At 42.1% G+C, this 20,811-nt stretch overlaps 1 protein-coding gene across 5 annotated transcripts in view; it reads left to right on the top strand.

Annotated features, from left to right (window-relative positions):
- LOC124281677 (band 4.1-like protein 5) overlaps nucleotides 1-20,811 on the top strand; it is an 84,704-nt gene that overhangs the window by 58,793 nt on the left and 5,100 nt on the right. For 4 of the 5 annotated variants that reach the window (XR_006899958.1, XM_046717626.1, XM_046717627.1 and 1 more), the window contains 3 exons: nucleotides 1,949-2,071; nucleotides 4,057-4,240; nucleotides 14,930-14,995. Coding sequence is in view for 4 of the 5 variants with exons in the window: in XM_046717626.1 (XP_046573582.1) it covers nucleotides 1,949-2,071; nucleotides 4,057-4,240; nucleotides 14,930-14,995 (373 nt within the window). In the remaining variant the exon portion in view is untranslated. The remainder of the gene's footprint in view (nucleotides 1-1,948; nucleotides 2,072-4,056; nucleotides 4,241-14,929; nucleotides 14,996-20,811) is intronic. The other variant, XM_046717625.1, reaches the window with a different exon arrangement.

Below are 20,811 nucleotides of genomic sequence, written 5' to 3'. Positions count from 1 at the left end.
TTATAATCGTTTATCAACATGCGTTCTTGTATTTGACATCAAGAGACTCACAGGTCAGATTCTGTTTATCATGCGGATATGTAATTCTTCAGCGTGTTCAGTTTGTAATTAATAATAACACAACTAGTGTCTTAAATGTTCTGTCCTAACCAGCTTCCGTAGCAGATATATTGATGTCATGTGGTTGTGATGTCATAGTGGTCAGTGATGTCACTGTTGCCAACATTGTGACAATGGAGGACATCACTTGATCTCATGTTATATCTCCTGTAGAAACTGTGTTTGGATGGTTATCCAACAGTGCGAGAGGGGCGGTGGGGTAGCCTAATGGTTAAAGCGTTGTCTCGTCATGCCGAAGACCCGAGTTCGAATCCCCACATGGGTACAATGTGTGAAGCCCATTTCTGGTGTCCCCCGCCGTGATGTTGCTGGAATGTTGCTAAAAGCGGCGTAAAACCAAACTCAGTCAGTCAGTCAGCCAACAGTGCGAGACATGTATAAATCTGTCTCAATATTTCTTTGATGAATGAAATTGAACCTACTTGTCAGTAGTTAAAACAGTTGCTGATGATGACAACACTTGTTGGAATGTTAATACAAGTTATACATGTATAAGGAAAGCCTGCCTTCCCTTGTAGATAAACACCCTGCATGGTTGGACAAGTTAACAAGAACTACCCATTGTAGCTTAATGAATTAACACAGAAGATTGATGTGTTGGGGAACACTAGATGGGTTATTAAGGCCAACATGGTGTGATGATTGCTCCCATAAAGCATGCATGTATGTGATGTGTGTATAACCCTTATATTGTCATGTGTAGGGTGTGCATGGTGTAACATATAGCAGCATCTTGGACAATTGTATTTCAGATGTGTTACTATATACCTGTGGGTGATGCAGTGCTGGACAGGGTGTATTAGGATGCAGCATCATGCAGTATCACATCTCAATCATCAGATCATGCAGTATCACATCTCAATCATCAGATCATGCAGTATCACATCTCAATCATCAGATCATGCAGTATCACATCTCAATCATCAGATTACCCGTGAAGGTCCGGGTTAGAATATTGATCTTCAGTAACCCATGCTTGTTGTAAGAGGCAACTAATGGGATCGGGTGGTCAGGCTCGCTGACTTGGTTGACACATGTCATCGGTTCCAAATTGCGCAGATCGATGCTCATGCTGTTGTGGTAGAACTCCACTAAGGCATAGACTTACGATGTGGTAGAACTCAAATAAGGCATAAACTTACGATGTGGTTGAACTCCAATAAGGCATAAACTTACGATGTGTTAGGAATCCAGTGAGGGCAAACTTAGATTTGCAGTTTGGTAGATCTGCAGTAAGAGGTAGACTTACGTACATTAGAATTCCAGTAAGGTATAGACTTACGATGTTTTAGATCTCCAATGAGGGCTAGACTAGACTTGCAGTTTGGTAGATTTCCAGTGGGAGGTAGACTTACGATGTATTAGAACTAGAGTAACATTTAGACTAACAGTATGTTAGAACTACATTATGCGTAGACTTACATTGTGGTAGATCTACAGTACGAGGAGACTAGATTCGCGATATGCTAGAACTCTAGTAAGGCATAGACTTATGATGTAAATGCTAGAACTATATTAGTATGGTAGAACTCTAGTAAGGCATAGACTTATGATGTGGTGAATCTAGAGGAGGGGAGACTAGATTCACGATATGTTAGAACTGTAGTAAGGCGTAGACTTACGATGTGGTGAATCAAGAGGAGGGGAGACTAGATTCACGATAGGTTAGAACTCTAGTAAGGCGTAGACTTACTATGGTGGCATTTCTCCAGTTGCCCTAGACTGATGATGGTGGAAAGTAGATCATGGTGCCCAAACTGGGGGCAGGAGAACTGCAGCCATCTTTTGTTGGCGTAGATGTACATGGTTTCATTGTGGTTTGTTTCAGTCCATCGTTGAATGCTTCTCTCAATGCATCCAGTGTGGCACCAGACGATGTAGTGCACTTGGTCAAGCCGGTCAAGATAGTGCCAGCTGCACCCACCATCACCATGCCTGTTGTGCAGAACGGGTCAGTCAGTCTTATATCATCACTGTACCTAAGGTGATGCTGGTAACGCACGTTAGCAGCATCCCAACATGGCGGCAGGTAATTATTCCCCTTGAATTAGCAGTCTTCCACATGTATACAATCAACATTATTTAGCACACTGATAAACTTTGATGGTGGGAATACATTGAATGCACTGAATTTGCTTATTAGTGTCTACGTGTTCAAGAAAAAAGCATTTATAAAATCGTGCGAGGATGTCGGTAACTCAAAGTCTGGATGTCGGTAACTTGCAATGAATGATGCTGGTAACACATTCTGTCCTGCTTTAGTCGGTAAACAGAAACTGTCGAGTTTTGTTGAAATACAAAGGAGATACAAATATCAGTTGTTATGTTTTACACAGATGTGTACTGCTGCTACCTTTACAGTATGAGCGACTTTTTCTATGCGCCAGAGAGTTGTTGTGGCGTTTCATTGAACTTGAATGGATTGGATGTGTGTGCCCATTGTCCATTACGCTAAGACCTTTTTCTCTGTCCCTCTTCAATTCGGACATTTGACATGCTGATTTCGTTGCAATATTGATGTTTTAAATACATTTGACATCGTGTATTTATTGGGTAGGGTTGAATATATAAAGCTATATAGTCTGTCAGCTCAACTTTAGGGACTGCATATTTTGCACCTGTGTCTGTCACCTGTCAGACATCAAATGAACCCAGACTGAGTTGATCAAAACAATCAGGAAAAAATAAACATAGCTATAAAGATAATGTTGATTGTATACACGTGGAAGACTGCTAATTCGAGGTGAATAATCGCCAAGCGATCTTACCTGCCATCCATGTTAGGATGCTGGTAACGTGCGTTACCAGCATCACCTTAGGTACAGTGATCATGTGACCATACTTAAAATTTCTGGAAATGAGGTATTCAGTCCAGTATTCATTGTCCATAATGCTCCAAGAACCACCATCCAGATGTCTTTGAGGCACCAAGATCTGTATTGAAGGTCCTTGAGAATTCAGTATATTGATGTACCAAGTTCCACTATTTAGGTGTCCATGATGCACCAAGATCCAGTATTAAGGGTCTGTGTTGCACCAAGATCCAGTATTAAGGGTCTGTATTGCACCAAGATCCAGCATTAAGGGTCTGTGTTGCACCAAGATCCAGTATTAAGGGTCTGTGTTGCACCAAGATCCAGTATTAAGGGTCTGTGTTGCACCAAGATCCAGTATTAAGGGTCTGTTTTGCACCAAGATCCAGTATTAAGGGTCTGTGTTGCACCAAGATCAAGTATTAAGGGTCTGTGTTGCACCAAGATCCAGTATTAAGGGTCTGTGTTGCACCAAGATCCAGTATTAAGGGTCTGTATTGCACCAAGATCCAGTATTAAGGGTCTGTGTTGCACCAAGATCCAGTATTAAGGGTCTGTGTTGCACCAAGATCCAGTATTAAGGGTCTGTGTTGCACCAAGATCCAGTATTAAGGGTCTGTGTTGCACCAAGATCCAGTATTAAGGGTCTGTGTTGCACCAAGATCCAGTATTAAGGGTCTGTGTTGCACCAAGATCCAGTATTAGGGGTTGTAGTTGCACCAAGATCCAGTATTAAGGGTCTGTGTTGCACCAAGATCCAGTATTAAGGGTCTGTGTTGCACCAAGATCCAGTATTAAGGGTCTGTGTTGCACCAAGATCCAGTATTAAGGGTCTGTGTTGCACCAAGATCCAGTATTAAGGGTCTGTGTTGCACCAAGATCCAGTATTAAGGGTCTGTGTTGCACCAAGATCCAGTTTTAGGGGTTGTAGTTGCACCAAGATCCTGTATTAAGGGTCTGTGTTGCACCAAGATCCAGTATTCAAGGTCCTGAGCCACCAGGGCACATTATCTATGTTCTTGAGGCAGCAAGCTCCTTCAACTCTTCTTGCCAGACCAAAACTTTCCTGACTATTCCCATGTTGTGAGACACGTTCTGCTGACACTGTAATGGTCTGTTTCAGCTACAGCAGTATGGAGAGACGCAGTAAGCCGAGCACATCAAGCACCTCCTCGCACACGTCACACACCTCACACAATCGCACTCTCAGTCAGACAAGTGACACCACGGAGAAGAATCGCAAACTAAGTCAGAATAGTGACGTTTTCGTCAGCATCAGTCCGAACAGTGTTATTGGTGTTCCACAGGTAAATCACTTCCAAGCATATCACTGGGTAACACCTGTCAAGGTGGAGGGTGTCCTTGTTAGTAAATGTAAAGGTACCAGGTCTATAGGTGGAGGGTGTTCTGGTGTTGGTGAATGTAAAGGTGCAGGTCCTGTGTTGGAGCAGGGGTGTCCTGTGTTTGTGGAGGGGTGGCCCGTGTTGGTGCAGGGGTGTCCTGTGTTGGAGCAGGGGTGTCCTGTGTTGGAGCAGGGGTGTCCTGTGTTGGAGCAGGGGTGTCCTGGGGAAGGCCCGTGTTGGAGCAGGGTCCTGTGTGGCAGGGGTGTCCTGTGTTGCAGGGGTGTCCTGTTGGAGCAGGGGTGGCCCGTGTTGGAGCAGGGGTGGCCCGTGTTGGAGCAGGGGTGGCCCATGTTGGAGCAGGGGTGGCCCGTGTTGGAGCAGGGGTGGCCCGTGTTGGAACAGGGGGTGGCCCGCGTTGGAGCAGGGGTGGCCTGTTGGCAGGGGTGGCCCGTGTTGGAGCAGGGGGTGGCCTGTGTTGGAGCAGGGAGCAGGGGTGGCCCGTGTTGGAGCAGGGTGGCCCGTGTTGGAGCAGGGATGGCCCGTGTTGGAGCAGGGGTGGCCCGTGTTGGAGCAGGGGTGGCCTGTGTTGTTGGAGCAGGGTTGGCCTGTGTTGGAGCAGGGGTGGCCTGTGTTGGGAGCAGTGGCCCTGTGTTTGAGCAGGGTGGCCTGTGTTGGACAGGATTTCCTGTGTGGCCTGAGTGGGGATGTCCTGTGTTTGAGCAGGGGTGGCCTCAGAGCTTGACATATTCTGTGTTGGTGGAGGGTGTTAGTGTTGTCTTGTGTATTGACATGTCAAGTATAGATCAAGGTATGGTGTATATATCAAGCGGTGCTGTGTATTGACATGTCAAGTATAGATCAAGGTATGGTGTATATCAAGCAGTGCTGTGTATTGACATGTCAAGTATAGATCAAGGTGTGGTGTATATCAAGCAGTGCTGTGTATTGACATGTCAAGTATAGATCAAGGTGTGGTGTATATCAAGCGATGCTGTGTATAGACATGTCAAGTATAGATCAAGGTATGGTGTATATCAAGCGGTGCTGTGTATTGACATGTCAAGTATAGATCAAGGTATGGTGTATATCAAGCGATGCTGTGTATTGACATGTCAAGTATAGATCAAGGTATGGTGTATATCAAGCAGTGCTGTGTATTGACATGTCAAGTATAGATCAAGGTATGGTGTATATCAAGCAGTGCTGTGTATTGACATGTCAAGTATAGATCAAGGTATGGTGTATATCAAGCAGTGCTGTGTATTGACATGTCAAGTATAGATCAAGGTATGGTGTATATCAAGCAGTGCTGTGTATAGACATGTCAAGTATAGATCAAGGTATGGTGTATATCAAGCAGTGCTGTGTATAGACATGTCAAGTATAGATCAAGGTATGGTGTATATCAAGCAGTGCTGTGTATTGACATGTCAAGTATAGATCAAGGTATGGTGTATATCAAGCGATGCTGTGTATTGACATGTCAAGTATAGATCAAGGTATGGTGTATATCAAGCGATGCTGTGTATTGACATGTCAAGTATAGATCAAGGTATGGTGTATATCAAGCGATGCTGTGTATAGACATGTCAAGTATAGATCAAGGTATGGTGTATATCAAGCGTGCTGTGTATTGACATGTCAAGTATAGATCAAGGTATGGTGTATATCAAGCGTGCTGTGTATTGACATGTCAAGTATAGATCAAGGTATGGTGTATATCAAAGCGATGCTGTGTATTGACATGTCAAGTATAGATCAAGGTATGGTGTATATCAAGCGATGCTGTGTATTGACATGTCAAGTATAGATCAAGGTATGGTGTATATCAAGCGTGCTGTGTATTGACATGTCAAGTATAGATCAAGGTATGGTGTATATCAAGCGGTGCTGTGTATTGACATGTCAAGTATAGATCAAGGTATGGTGTATATCAAGCGTGCTGTGTATTGACATGTCAAGTATAGATCAAGGTATGGTGTATATCAAGCGGTGCTGTGTATTGACATGTCAAGTATAGATCAAGGTATGGTGTATATCAAGCAGTGCTGTGTATTGACATGTCAAGTATAGATCAAGGTATGGTGTATATCAAGCAGTGCTGTGTATTGACATGTCAAGTATAGATCAAGGTATGGTGTATATCAAGCGGTGCTGTGTATTGACATGTCAAGTATAGATCAAGGTATGGTGTATATCAAGCGTGCTGTGTATTGACATGTCAAGTATAGATCAAGGTATGGTGTATATCAAGCAGTGCTGTGTATTGACATGTCAAGTATAGATCAAGGTATGGTGTATATCAAGCAGTGCTGTGTATTGACATGTCAAGTATAGATCAAGGTATGGTGTATATCAAGCAGTGCTGTGTATTGACATGTCAAGTATAGATCAAGGTATGGTGTATATCAAGCAGTGCTGTGTATTGACATGTCAAGTATAGATCAAGGTATGGTGTATATCAAGCGATGCTGTGTATTGACATGTCAAGTATAGATCAAGGTATGGTGTATATCAAGCAGTGCTGTGTATTGACATGTCAAGTATAGATCAAGGTATGGTGTATATCAAGCAGTGCTGTGTATAGACATGTCAAGTATAGATCAAGGTATGGTGTATATCAAGCGGTGCTGTGTATTGACATGTCAAGTAGTATAGATCAAGGTATGGTGTATATCAAGCAGTGCTGTGTATTGACATGTCAAGTATAGATCAAGGTATGGTGTATATCAAGCGGTGCTGTGTATAGACATGTCAAGTATAGATCAAGGTATGGTGTATATCAAGCGTGCTGTGTATAGACATGTCAAGTATAGATCAAGGTATGGTGTATATCAAGCAGTGCTGTGTATTGACATGTCAAGTATAGATCAAGGTATGGTGTATATCAAGCAGTGCTGTGTATTGACATGTCAAGTATAGATCAAGGTATGGTGTATATCAAAGCGTGCTGTGTATAGACATGTCAAGTATAGATCAAGGTATGGTGTATATCAAGCGTGCTGTGTATAGACATGTCAAGTATAGATCAAGGTATGGTGTATATCAAGCGATGCTGTGTATAGACATGTCAAGTATAGATCAAGGTATGGTGTATATCAAGCGTGCTGTGTATTGACATGTCAAGTATAGATCAAGGTATGGTGTATATCAAGCGATGCTGTGTATAGACATGTCAAGTATAGATCAAGGTATGGTGTATATCAAGCGCGTGCTGTGTATAGACATGTCAAGTATAGATCAAGGTATGGTGTATATCAAGCGATGCTGTGTATAGACATGTCAAGTATAGATCAAGGTATGGTGTATATCAAGCAGTGCTGTGTATAGACATGTCAAGTATAGATCAAGGTATGGTGTATATCAAGCGATGCTGTGTATTGACATGTCAAGTATAGATCAAGGTATGGTGTATATCAAGCGTGCTGTGTATTGACATGTCAAGTATAGATCAAGGTATGGTGTATATCAAGCTGTGCTGTGTATTGACATGTCAAGTATAGATCAAGGTATGGTGTATATCAAAGCGTGCTGTGTATTGACATGTCAAGTATAGATCAAGGTATGGTGTATATCAAGCGTGCTGTGTATTGACATGTCAAGTATAGATCAAGGTATGGTGTATATCAAGCGTGCTGTGTATTGACATGTCAAGTATAGATCAAGGTATGGTGTATATCAAGCTGTGCTGTGTATTGACATGTCAAGTATAGATCAAGGTATGGTGTATATCAAGCAGTGCTGTGTATTGACATGTCAAGTATAGATCAAGGTATGGTGTATATCAAGCAGTGCTGTGTATTGACATGTCAAGCATAGATCAAGGTATGGTGTATATCAAGCGTGCTGTGTATTGACATGTCAAGCATAGATCAAGGTATGGTGTATATCAAAGCGTGCTGTGTATTGACATGTCAAGTATAGATCAAGGTATGGTGTATATCAAAGCAGTGCTGTGTATAGACATGTCAAGTATAGATCAAGGTATGGTGTATATCAAGCGTGCTGTGTATTGACATGTCAAGTATAGATCAAGGTATGGTGTATATCAAGCGTGCTGTGTATAGACATGTCAAGTATAGATCAAGGTATGGTGTATATCAAGCGGTGCTGTGTATTGACATGTCAAGTATAGATCAAGGTATGGTGTATATCAAGCTGTGCTGTGTATAGACATGTCAAGTATAGATCAAGGTATGGTGTATATCAAGCGTGCTGTGTATTGACATGTCAAGTATAGATCAAGGTATGGTGTATATCAAGCGATGCTGTGTATTGACATGTCAAGTATAGATCAAGGTATGGTGTATATCAAGCGTGCTGTGTATAGACATGTCAAGCATAGATCAAGGTATGGTGTATATCAAGCAGTGCTGTGTATAGACATGTCAAGTATAGATCAAGGTATGGTGTATATCAAGCGATGCTGTGTATAGACATGTCAAGTATAGATCAAGGTATGGTGTATATCAAGCGGTGCTGTGTATAGACATGTCAAGTATAGATCAAGGTATGGTGTATATCAAGTTAATAGACATGTCAAGTATAGATCAAGGTATGGTGTATATCAAGCTTTATGCTGTGTATTGACATGTCAAGTATAGATCAAGGTATGGTGTATATCAAGCTGTGCTGTGTATAGACATGTCAAGTATAGATCAAGGTATGGTGTATATCAAGCCGTGCTGTGTATTGACATGTCAAGCATAGATCAAGGTATGGTGTATATCAAGCGTGCTGTGTATTGACATGTCAAGTATAGATCAAGGTATGGTGTATATCAAGCAGTGCTGTGTATAGACATGTCAAGTATAGATCAAGGTATGGTGTATATCAAGCAGTGCTGTGTATTGACATGTCAAGTATAGATCAAGGTATGGTGTATATCAAGCGGTGCTGTGTATTGACATGTCAAGTATAGATCAAGGTATGGTGTATATCAAGCGTGCTGTGTATTGACATGTCAAGTATAGATCAAGGTATGGTGTATATCAAGCAGTGCTGTGTATTGACATGTCAAGTATAGATCAAGGTATGGTGTATATATCAAGCGTGCTGTGTATTGACATGTCAATATAGATCAAGGTGCATGGTGTATATCGCTGCGCGTGCATTGTATTGACATGTCAAGTCAAGTATAGATCAAGGTATGGTGTATATCAAGCGATGCTGTGTATTGACATGTCAAGTATAGATCAAGGTATGGTGTATATATCAAGCGAGTGCTGTGTATTGACATGTCAAGTATAGATCAAGGTATGGTGTATATCAAGCGGTGCTGTGTATTGACATGTCAAGTATAGATCAAGGTATGGTGTATATCAAGCGCTGCTGTGTATTGACATGTCAAGCATAGATCAAGGTATGGTGTATATCAAGCAGTGCTGTGTATTGACATGTCAAGTATAGATCAAGGTATGGTGTATATCAAGCGTGCTGTGTATAGACATGTCAAGTATAGATCAAGGTATGGTGTATATCAAGCAGTGCTGTGTATTGACATGTCAAGTATAGATCAAGGTATGGTGTATATCAAGCGGTGCTGTGTGTATTGACATGTCAAGTATAGATCAAGGTATGGTGTATATCAAGCAGATGCTGTGTATAGACATGTCAAGTATAGATCAAGGTATGGTGTATATCAAGCAGTGCTGTGTATTGACATGTCAAGTATAGATCAAGGTATGGTGTATATCAAGCGATGCTGTGTATTGACATGTCAAGTATAGATCAAGGTATGGTGTATATCAAGCAGTGCTGTGTATAGACATGTCAAGTATAGATCAAGGTATGGTGTATATCAAGCGGTGCTGTGTATAGACATGTCAAGTATAGATCAAGGTATGGTGTATATCAAGCAGTGCTGTGTATTGACATGTCAAGTATAGATCAAGGTATGGTGTATATCAAGCAGTGCTGTGTATAGACATGTCAAGTATAGATCAAGGTATGGTGTATATCAAGCAGTGCTGTGTATTGACATGTCAAGTATAGATCAAGGTATGGTGTATATCAAGCAGTGCTGTGTATTGACATGTCAAGCATAGATCAAGGTATGGTGTATATCAAGCGCGTGCTGTGTATAGACATGTCAAGTATAGATCAAGGTATGGTGTATATCAAGCGATGCTGTGTATTGACATGTCAAGTATAGATCAAGGTATGGTGTATATCAAGCAGTGCTGTGTATTGACATGTCAAGTATAGATCAAGGTATGGTGTATATCAAGCGGTGCTGTGTATAGACATGTCAAGTATAGATCAAGGTATGGTGTATATCAAGCGATGCTGTGTATTGACATGTCAAGTATAGATCAAGGTATGGTGTATATCAAGCGATGCTGTGTATAGACATGTCAAGTATAGATCAAGGTATGGTGTATATCAAGCGTGCTGTGTATTGACATGTCAAGTATAGATCAAGGTATGGTGTATATCAAGCGGTGCTGTGTATTGACATGTCAAGTATAGATCAAGGTATGGTGTATATCAAGCGTGCTGTGTATTGACATGTCAAGTATAGATCAAGGTATGGTGTATATCAAGCGTGCTGTGTATTGACATGTCAAGTATAGATCAAGGTATGGTGTATATCAAGCAGTGCTGTGTATAGACATGTCAAGTATAGATCAAGGTATGGTGTATATCAAGCAGTGCTGTGTATTGACATGTCAAGTATAGATCAAGGTATGGTGTATATCAAGCGTGCTGTGTATTGACATGTCAAGTATAGATCAAGGTATGGTGTATATCAAGCGCTTGCTGTGTATATGACATGTCAAGTATAGATCAAGGTATGGTGTGTATATCAAGCAGTGCTGTGTATTGACATGTCAAGTATAGATCAAGGTATGGTGTATATCAAGCGTGCTGTGTATAGACATGTCAAGCATAGATCAAGGTATGGTGTATATCGCTGCAGCGCTGTGCTGCATAGACATGTCAAGTATAGATCAAGGTATGGTGTATATCAAGCTATGCGCTGTGTATTGACATGTCAAGTATAGATCAAGGTATGGTGTATATCAAGCGGTGCTGTGTATAGATTATGTCAAGCATAGATCAAGGTATGGTGTATATCAAGCAGTGCTGTGTATAGACATGTCAAGTATAGATCAAGGTATGGTGTATATCAAGCAGTGCTGTGTATTGACATGTCAAGTATAGATCAAGGTATGGTGTATATCAAGCAGTGCTGTGTATTGACATGTCAAGTATAGATCAAGGTATGGTGTATATCAAGCGATGCTGTGTATTGACATGTCAAGTATAGATCAAGGTATGGTGTATATCAAGCTGTGCTGTGTATTGACATGTCAAGTATAGATCAAGGTATGGTGTATATCAAGCGCGCTGTGTATAGACATGTCAAGTAGCATAGATCAAGGTATGGTGTATATCAAGCAGTGCTGTGTATAGACATGTCAAGTATAGATCAAGGTATGGTGTATATCAAGCGGTGCTGTGTATTGACATGTCAAGTATAGATCAAGGTATGGTGTATATCAAGCAGTGCTGTGTATAGACATGTCAAGTATAGATCAAGGTATGGTGTATATCAAGCAGTGCTGTGTATTGACATGTCAAGTATAGATCAAGGGTATGGTGTATATCAAGCGGTGCTGTGTATTGACATGTCAAGTATAGATCAAGGTATGGTGTATATCAAGCGATGCTGTGTATTGACATGTCAAGTATAGATCAAGGTATGGTGTATATCAAGCGATGCTGTGTATTGACATGTCAAGTATAGATCAAGGTATGGTGTATATCAAGCGGTGCTGTGTATTGACATGTCAAGTATAGATCAAGGTATGGTGTATATCAAGCGGTGCTGTGTATTGACATGTCAAGTATAGATCAAGGTATGGTGTATATCAAAGCGTGCTGTGTATTGACATGTCAAGTATAGATCAAGGTATGGTGTATATCAAGCTGTGCTGTGTATTGACATGTCAAGTATAGATCAAGGTATGGTGTATATCAAGCGATGCTGTGTATTGACATGTCAAGTATAGATCAAGGTATGGTGTATATCAAGCAGTGCTGTGTATAGACATGTCAAGTATAGATCAAGGTATGGTGTATATCAAGCGGTGCTGTGTATTGACATGTCAAGTATAGATCAAGGTATGGTGTATATCAAGCAGTGCTGTGTATTGACATGTCAAGTATAGATCAAGGTATGGTGTATATCAAGCGTGCTGTGTATTGACATGTCAAGTATAGATCAAGGTATGGTGTATATCAAGCTGCTGTGTATAGACATGTCAAGTATAGATCAAGGTATGGTGTATATCAAGCAGTGCTGTGTATTGACATGTCAAGTATAGATCAAGGTATGGTGTATATCAAGCGATGCTGTGTATTGACATGTCAAGTATAGATCAAGGTATGGTGTATATCAAGCAGTGCTGTGTATTGACATGTCAAGTATAGATCAAGGTATGGTGTATATCAAGCAGTGCTGTGTATTGACATGTCAAGTATAGATCAAGGTATGGTGTATATCAAGCGGTGCTGTGTATAGACATGTCAAGTATAGATCAAGGTATGGTGTATATCAAGCGGTGCTGTGTATTGACATGTCAAGTATAGATCAAGGTATGGTGTATATCAAGCAGTGCTGTGTATTGACATGTCAAGTATAGATCAAGGTATGGTGTATATCAAGCGATGCTGTGTATTGACATGTCAAGTATAGATCAAGGTATGATGTATATCAAGCGGTGCTGTGTATTGACATGTCAAGTATAGATCAAGGTATGGTGTATATCAAGCGGTGCTGTGTATTGACATGTCAAGTATAGATCAAGGTATGGTGTATATCAAGCGGTGCTGTGTATTGACATGTCAAGTATAGATCAAGGTATGGTGTATATCAAGCGATGCTGTGTATTGACATGTCAAGTATAGATCAAGGTATGGTGTATATCAAGCGATGCTGTGTATTGACATGTCAAGTATAGATCAAGGTATGGTGTATATCAAGCGATGCTGTGTATTGACATGTCAAGTATAGATCAAGGTATGATGTATATCAAGCAGTGCTGTGTATTGACATGTCAAGTATAGATCAAGGTATGGTGTATATCAAGCTGTGTGCTGTGTATAGACATGTCAAGGTATAGATCAAGGTATGGTGTATATCAAGCGTGCTGTGTATTGACATGTCAAGTATAGATCAAGGTATGGTGTATATCAAGCGATGCTGTGTATTGACATGTCAAGTATAGATCAAGGTATGGTGTATATCAAGCGATGCTGTGTATTGACATGTCAAGTATAGATCAAGGTATGGTGTATATCAAGCGATGCTGTGTATTGACATGTCAAGTATAGATCAAGGTATGGTGTATATCAAGCGATGCTGTGTATTGACATGTCAAGTAAGTATAGATCAAGGTATGGTGTATATCAAGCGATGCTGTGTATAGACATGTCAAGTATAGATCAAGGTATGATGTATATCAAGCGGTGCTGTGTATTGACATGTCAAGTATAGATCAAGGTATGGTGTATATCAAGCAGTGCTGTGTATTGACATGTCAAGTATAGATCAAGGTATGGTGTATATCAAGCGATGCTGTGTATTGACATGTCAAGTATAGATCAAGGTATGGTGTATATCAAGCAGTGCTGTGTATTGACATGTCAAGTATAGATCAAGGTATGGTGTATATCAAGCAGTGCTGTGTATTGACATGTCAAGTATAGATCAAGGTATGGTGTATATCAAGCAGTGCTGTGTATTGACATGTCAAGTATAGATCAAGGTATGGTGTATATCAAGCGATGCTGTGTATTGACATGTCAAGTATAGATCAAGGTATGGTGTATATCAAGCAGTGCTGTGTATTGACATGTCAAGTATAGATCAAGGTATGGTGTATATCAAGCGGTGCTGTGTATTGACATGTCAAGTATAGATCAAGGTATGGTGTATATATCGAGGTGAGCAGGTCATCCTGCATAGATCGAACTTGTCCTGTGTAGTTTGAGGGGTGTGCTGTGATAGTGGAGGGTGTTACATGCAGATGTTGTCGTGTATAGATCGAACTTGTCCTGTGTAGTTTGAGGGGTGTGCTGTGATAGTGGAGGGTGTTACATGCAGATGTTGTCGTGTATAGATCGAACTTGACCTGTGTAGTTTGAGGGGTGTGCTGTGATAGTGGAGGGTGTTACATGCAGATGTTGTGTATAGATCGAGGAGTGTGCTTTGTAGGTGGAGGGGGCACTTCTGCTTTTTTTGTTGTAACACATAAAATTTAATAGTTGGCTTGAACTCATGACTGTCAAGCTTATGTATAGCCATATAGGCAATGCAGGGCTCTGACCTTTGTATATCTGTATGTATGTTATGTTCAGGAGTAATGTTCTGTTGTAGGTTTGTGTCTTAAGTGCTTTATATGAAGAACACCAGGGCCCTGATTCACAAAGCAGTCATAGCACTCTCTCAGTGTTGGAACTACAGCTGTGGTAGAATTAAGACTACTTTGTGGAATGGGATCCAGCTCTTAAATTTCAGTTCCATCATCTTTGTAAATTTTGTTGCTTTTCTGTAACTTTCATTTCCGTGTGATGTGCCATGATTGTTCTGTTATATTGTCTTCGTTGTCTTCACATTTCGTTTCATTTTGCTCCTTTCATCAGCCTCCAGAGAAAGCCAAAGCTAAGCAGCCACCTCCAGTTCCTGCTAGACCCAAAGTTCCCCAAAAGGTGCTTCTTCCCCACCCCCAGACAGACCCCTCCCAGGAGGAGGGGCAGGGCATGTGTGCTCCTCCAGAGCTAACCCAGCTTCATGCTCCGCTAACCCAGGGTTCAGAAGGGGATGAGATACTCATTGACTTCCCTGCCACCTCCCAGACAACCACCAATCCCACACCCATCCTCCCCTCAGACTCTACAACCACCCTCCCCTCAAACCCTACACCCACCCTCCCCTTCAGACCCTACAATCACTCTCCCCTCAAACCCTACAACCATCCTCCCTTCCAACATCACTGTTCCATGTTCCTCTAACCCTGCCTCCACCCCCACCCCGTCCACTGTCACAACACCAGCTTCAGTTACATACCCAGCTAGTGCTCCTCAAGCATCACATGCGTTCCATTCTGGTTCTAAGTTCTCCACCACTGATGCTCCTGTTTCGACAAATCCCTTCTCGGATTCTACCTCTGTGGAGAGTAAGCAGCCCACTTCTAGCATGAATTCTACACATGGTCCTGAGAGCGGAGTTGCCTGGACTGAATCCCGGAGACTGTCCGGCCCCGGACTGATTCCTGCCATCACCCTCACCAGTCCGACATCGGAGTCTGAGTGTGTGATCAGCCCAGCAGCCGAACATGCTGCCGTTCCAACACTTCCACCACAAGCAGCTGGAGATAGTGGAGAAGTGACAGAACCATTCCAGACAGCTGCTGCCCCGCTAAACATGAAGGAGGACAATCCCTTCCCAGTTCCGGTCTCTGAAAGTGATGCTCTCACAAGGGTTGGCGGCACCAAGAGAACATCTGGAGCAATGGAGTCCTCTGAAAGTTTCGATGACGAGATGGCCTTGCCTGTGGACGACAAGGACGTCAAACCATTCCCCCTTGACCTGAATGCTGCTATTGCTGCTGTAGAGAAGGAGGCAGCCATGGCAATTGATCCAGCAATATTCAAACCTGTCTCCCCTGTTTCCAACTCTGTGGCTCCAAGGCCCTTTCCATTAGACATTGAGTCCTTCACCCCCTCCCAGCCAACTGGTAGAGTCCAGTCCCACCCCCCGGCCCAACCCTGTAACCCAGTCTTTGCTCATCATCAGTCACATCCAGCATATAGAGTTATCTCCCCTGCCCCTAGCCCATCCAAGATGGCGGCTGCAGATGTCTGCACAGACAGCAATGTGGGAGAAGGGCCGCCTGTCTTCATTGTAAGTTTTCTCAACACTATTCAGGTCCCTGCACTCGTTGAACAAACAAGATTGCCAAGTTTTCCTTGTGGAACGTGTTCTTTCAAATTTGCATTTTAGAACCTCACTAACTATGCATGGTAAGTTGGCATGACAACCCTGTTGAAGATTGACAGAATTGAAACGTTGAAGTGTTTCTGAGTTCCCTCACTAACAATGTTCTGTTGCCCCTGGTCAGAGTTTGTTGACACAGGCAGGTAATTCCTGAAGCACAAGCCAGATTAACACTCACTGATACCACGTGTGAACTCTCTCCCAGCTCTCAGCTTAGGATCTCAGTTTGGTCAGAGTATCGATAGAGGCTTAGCCACCACAATTCATCGTGCAGAGATTCATCCCTTTGACATGCCAGAAACTGAAGATGATTGGTTGGAATCCCAGGTGTTTCAGATCTGTTCAGGAGAGCTAATTGAAAATTCAGTGACAGAGGAAAGACACCAGGATGTGGAAACAGGTCCAGCTTTAAGTGACCTGAACCTGAACTCTTTCTGTTTGGCACAAAACTGAAATTAAATACAGGAAATTCTCCTTGAGTAGAAGATCCTATATCCTGTATTTAGGCATAAGATGAAGTCGCAGAATTGTTTACATATCAATATTTATCATTGGAAGTTGTTGAGAAAACTGATATTAGACAGACTACAGATAGCTGATGATGTTTATTAACATTTATGAAGATTGTCCTATGGCTGTGCAAACTCTGATCAGAAACTCGTTGAACCTCAATTTTATCACTGTTAAAATTTCTGTGGACCTGAATAGATTTAGCATGAGAAAATTTGCATCATGTTATATTTGATATCTTCATTGTTTCATTGACTAACGTTTAATGTAATCATTGTGTGCCTTTGTGTGACTAGATGCTTGTTGGTTGTGTGACTAGATGCTTGTTGGTTGTGTGACTAGATGCTTGTTGGTTGTGTGACTAGATGCTGGTTGTGTGACTAGATGCTTGTTGGTTGTGTGACTAGATGCTTGTTGGTTGTGTGACTAGATGCTTGTTGGTTGTGTGACTAGATGCTTGTTGGTTGTGTGACTAGATGCTTGTTGGTTGTGTGACTAGATGCTGGTTGTTGCTTGGTTGTGTGACTTGGTTGTGTGACTAGATGCTTGTTGGTTGTGTGACTAGTTTTTGTGACTAGATGCTTGTTGGTTGTGTGACTAGATGCTTGTTGGTTGTGTGACTAGATGCTTGTTGGTTGTGTGACTAGATGCTTGTTGGTTGTGTGACTAGACTGTGTGACTAGACTAGATGCTTGTTGGTTGTGTGTGTGACTAGATGCTTGTTGGTTGTGTGACTAGATGCTTGTTGGTTGTGTGACTAGATGCTAGATGCTTGTTGACTAGTTGTGTGTTGGACTAGATGCTTGTTGGTTGTGTGACTAGATGCTTGTTGGTTGTGTGACTAGATTGTTGGTTGTGTGACTAGTTGTTGGTTGTGTGACTAGATGCTTGTTGGTTGTGTGACTAGATGCCTTGGTTGTGTGACTAGATGCTTGTTGGTTGTGTGACTAGATGCTTGTTGGTTGTGTGACTAGATGCTTGTTGTGTGTGTGACTAGATGCTTGTTGGTTGTTGGTTGTGTGACTAGATGCTTGTTGGTTGTGTGACTAGATGCTTGTTGGTTGTGTGACTAGATGCTTGTTGGTTGTGTGACTAGATGCTTGTTGGTTGTGTGACTAGATGCTTGTTGGTTGTGTGACTAGATGCTTGTTGGTTGTGTGACTAGATGCTTGTTGGTTGTGTGACTAGATGCTTGTTGGTTGTGTGACTAGATGCTTGTTGGTTGTGTGACTAGATGCTTGTTGGTTGTGTGACTAGATGCTTGTTGGTTGTGTGACTAGATGCTTGTTGGTTGTGTGACTAGATGTTGGTTGTGTGACTAGATGCTTGTTGGTTGTGTGACTAGGTGCTTGTTGGATGCTTGTTGGTTGTGTGACTAGATGCTTGTTGGTTGTGTGACTAGATGCTTGTTGGTTGTGTGACTAGATGCTTGTTGGTTGTGTGACTAGACTTGTTGACGTGACTAGATGTTGTTGGTTGTGTGACTAGATGCTTGTTGGTTGTGTGACTAGACTAGATGCTTGTTGGTTGTGTGACTAGATGCTTGTTGGTTGTGTGACTAGATGCTTGTTGGTTGTGTGACTAGATGCTTGTTGGTTGTGTGACTAGATGCTTGTTGGTTGTGTGACTAGATGCTTGTTGGTTGTGTGACTAGATGCTTGTTGGTTGTGTGACTAGATGCTTGTTGGTTGTGACTAGATGCTTGTTGTGTGACTAGATGCTTGTTGGTTGTGTGTGACTAGATGCTTGTTGGTTGTGTGTTGGTTGTGTGACTAGATGCTTGTTGGTTGTGTGACTAGATGCTTGTTGGTTGTGTGACTAGATGCTTGTTGGTTGTGTGACTAGATGCTTGTTGGTTGATGTTGGTTGTGTGACTAGATGCTTGTTGGTTGTGTTGACTAGATGCTTGTTGGTTGTGTGGCGCTAGATAGATGCTTGTTGGTTGTGTGACTAGATGCTTGTTGGTTGTGTGACTAGACGCTTGTTGGTTGTGTGACTAGATGCTTGTTGGTTGTGTGACTAGATGCTTGTTGGTTGTGTGACTAGATGCTTGTTGGTTGTGTGACTAGATGCTTGTTGGTTGTGTGATGACTAGATGCTTGTTGGTTGTGTGACTAGGACGCTTGTTGGTGTTGTTTGGTTGTGTGACTAGATGCTTGTTGGTTGTGTGACTAGATGCTGGTTGTGTGACTAGATGCTTGTTGGTTGTGTGACTAGATGCTTGTTGGTTGTGTGACTAGATGTTTGTTGGTTGTGTGACTAGATGCTTGTTGGTTGTGTGACTAGATGTTGGTTGTGTGACTAGATGTTGGGTTGTGTGACTAGATGCTTGTTGGTTGTGTGACTAGATGCTTGTTGGTTGTGTGACTAGACGCTTGTTGGTTGTGTGACTAGATGCTTGTTGGTTGTGTGACTAGACGCTTGTTGGTTGTGTGACTAGACGCTTGTTGGTTGTGTGACTAGATGCTGGTTGTGTGACTAGATGCTTGTTGGTTGTGTGACTTGTTTGTTGGTTGTGTGACTAGATGCTTGTTGGTTGTGTGACTAGACGCTTGTTGGTTGTGTGACTAGATGCTGGTTGTGTGACTAGATGCTTGTTGGTTGTGAGTAGTAGCATGTAACCATGGCGATACTACCTGCATGACAGGAATGGACAAAGGGGGATGATGTGGTTAATGTTTGCCTGTAATCATTGCTGGTCATGAGTCTGAAGGTCAGTTGGCTGGTCATCATACTCTGACAACAAAGGCTCATACTTATGCCGTCACCCACTGTTCGCTCGTTCAAGACTGAATGTATTTACAGTCTGTGGGTTTACATTTGAAATATTGTAATTGTTGCATAAGCACAAAATTAACTTTTTCACTTACTAATAAAATCAGGAAAGGTTATCACTACAGTAAATTACGGAATGACAGGTACGACTTCTTGTGCCGGGGGATGGGTGGAGGGTTTCCAGCATGAGGTACACGGCAGATTATTGATACGTCTGAGGTTTACTAGGAAGAATTCTCATTCCAGATGTTTTGTGCAGATAGGATACCGCTCTGCAGCAAGGTCTGAGGACGATACAATACAAGGTCATCTCAGGATGACCCCGAGTCAACTCCGACCATCCACTATCAATGTGTATTTGTGTTCTGTAGGTTTCTTTTCCTAAGGTCACAGTTTACGAATCAAAGTGAAGCTATATTGTTTTAAAAAACTGACATCTGATTGGCTCAAAAACCAGTGCAGTCCTCACTGTGTGGCGATGTCCTCAGATCTGCAGACAGATGGGTGTTGTATCCGAGTGAAAGGTCGTGACGAGGTTTGCATGGAAGAGCACGGGACCTGCAGTGATGGAATGACTGAATTGATACATCGTAACTTAGCCATCATTTGAACCCAAACATAACCATCTCATTTCCAGTTGCAGCTACTAAGTGTCTATGCTGTATGATAATGTTTAACACTGCACTTTTGCCTGAAGACGAGGCAATGTACAGCTCTCTGGCAGTCCACTGTAGCTACAGGTTTACTAATGCTAGTGTTTTCTCTGTGTTGGACTATTCTGATATTCCGATACCCCAGTGGCCACCTCATACAGTAGCTAGCCTGTATATCCCTTCACCTGTATTCTGCATGGTCAGAAAGTGCATGTGTACTTACTGTGTATTTAATGACAACAGTTGACTGTTCAAGCTCTGGTTTCATGTTTCATGTTTCATGTTTCTAAATGAAAGCAGTCTTTTGAAATTGTACACTATTGAAATTCCCTTAAAGACAATTTTAAGATTAAAAAATTTGATTCATAAATAACCAACATGAATATGAAGGTAATGTACATTTCTCCCTAAGACACATCAGCACTGATTGTTTAACGTCAAAAGGGCGGTGGGGTAGCCAAGTGGTTAAAGCGTTGGCTCGTCACTCCGAAGACCCGGGTTCGATTCCCCACATGGGCACAATGTGTTAAGCCCATTTCTGGTGTCCGCTGCCGTAATATTGCTGGAATATTGCTAAAAGCGACGTAAAA

This window comes from Haliotis rubra, unplaced genomic scaffold (assembly GCF_003918875.1).
Source record: "Haliotis rubra isolate DU_JTF1 unplaced genomic scaffold, ASM391887v1 Scf288, whole genome shotgun sequence".
NCBI classification, from domain to species: Eukaryota; Metazoa; Mollusca; class Gastropoda; order Lepetellida; family Haliotidae; genus Haliotis; species Haliotis rubra.
The sequence above is the reverse complement of the archived record's forward strand: the minus strand, read 5'-3'. Positions and strand labels throughout refer to the sequence as shown.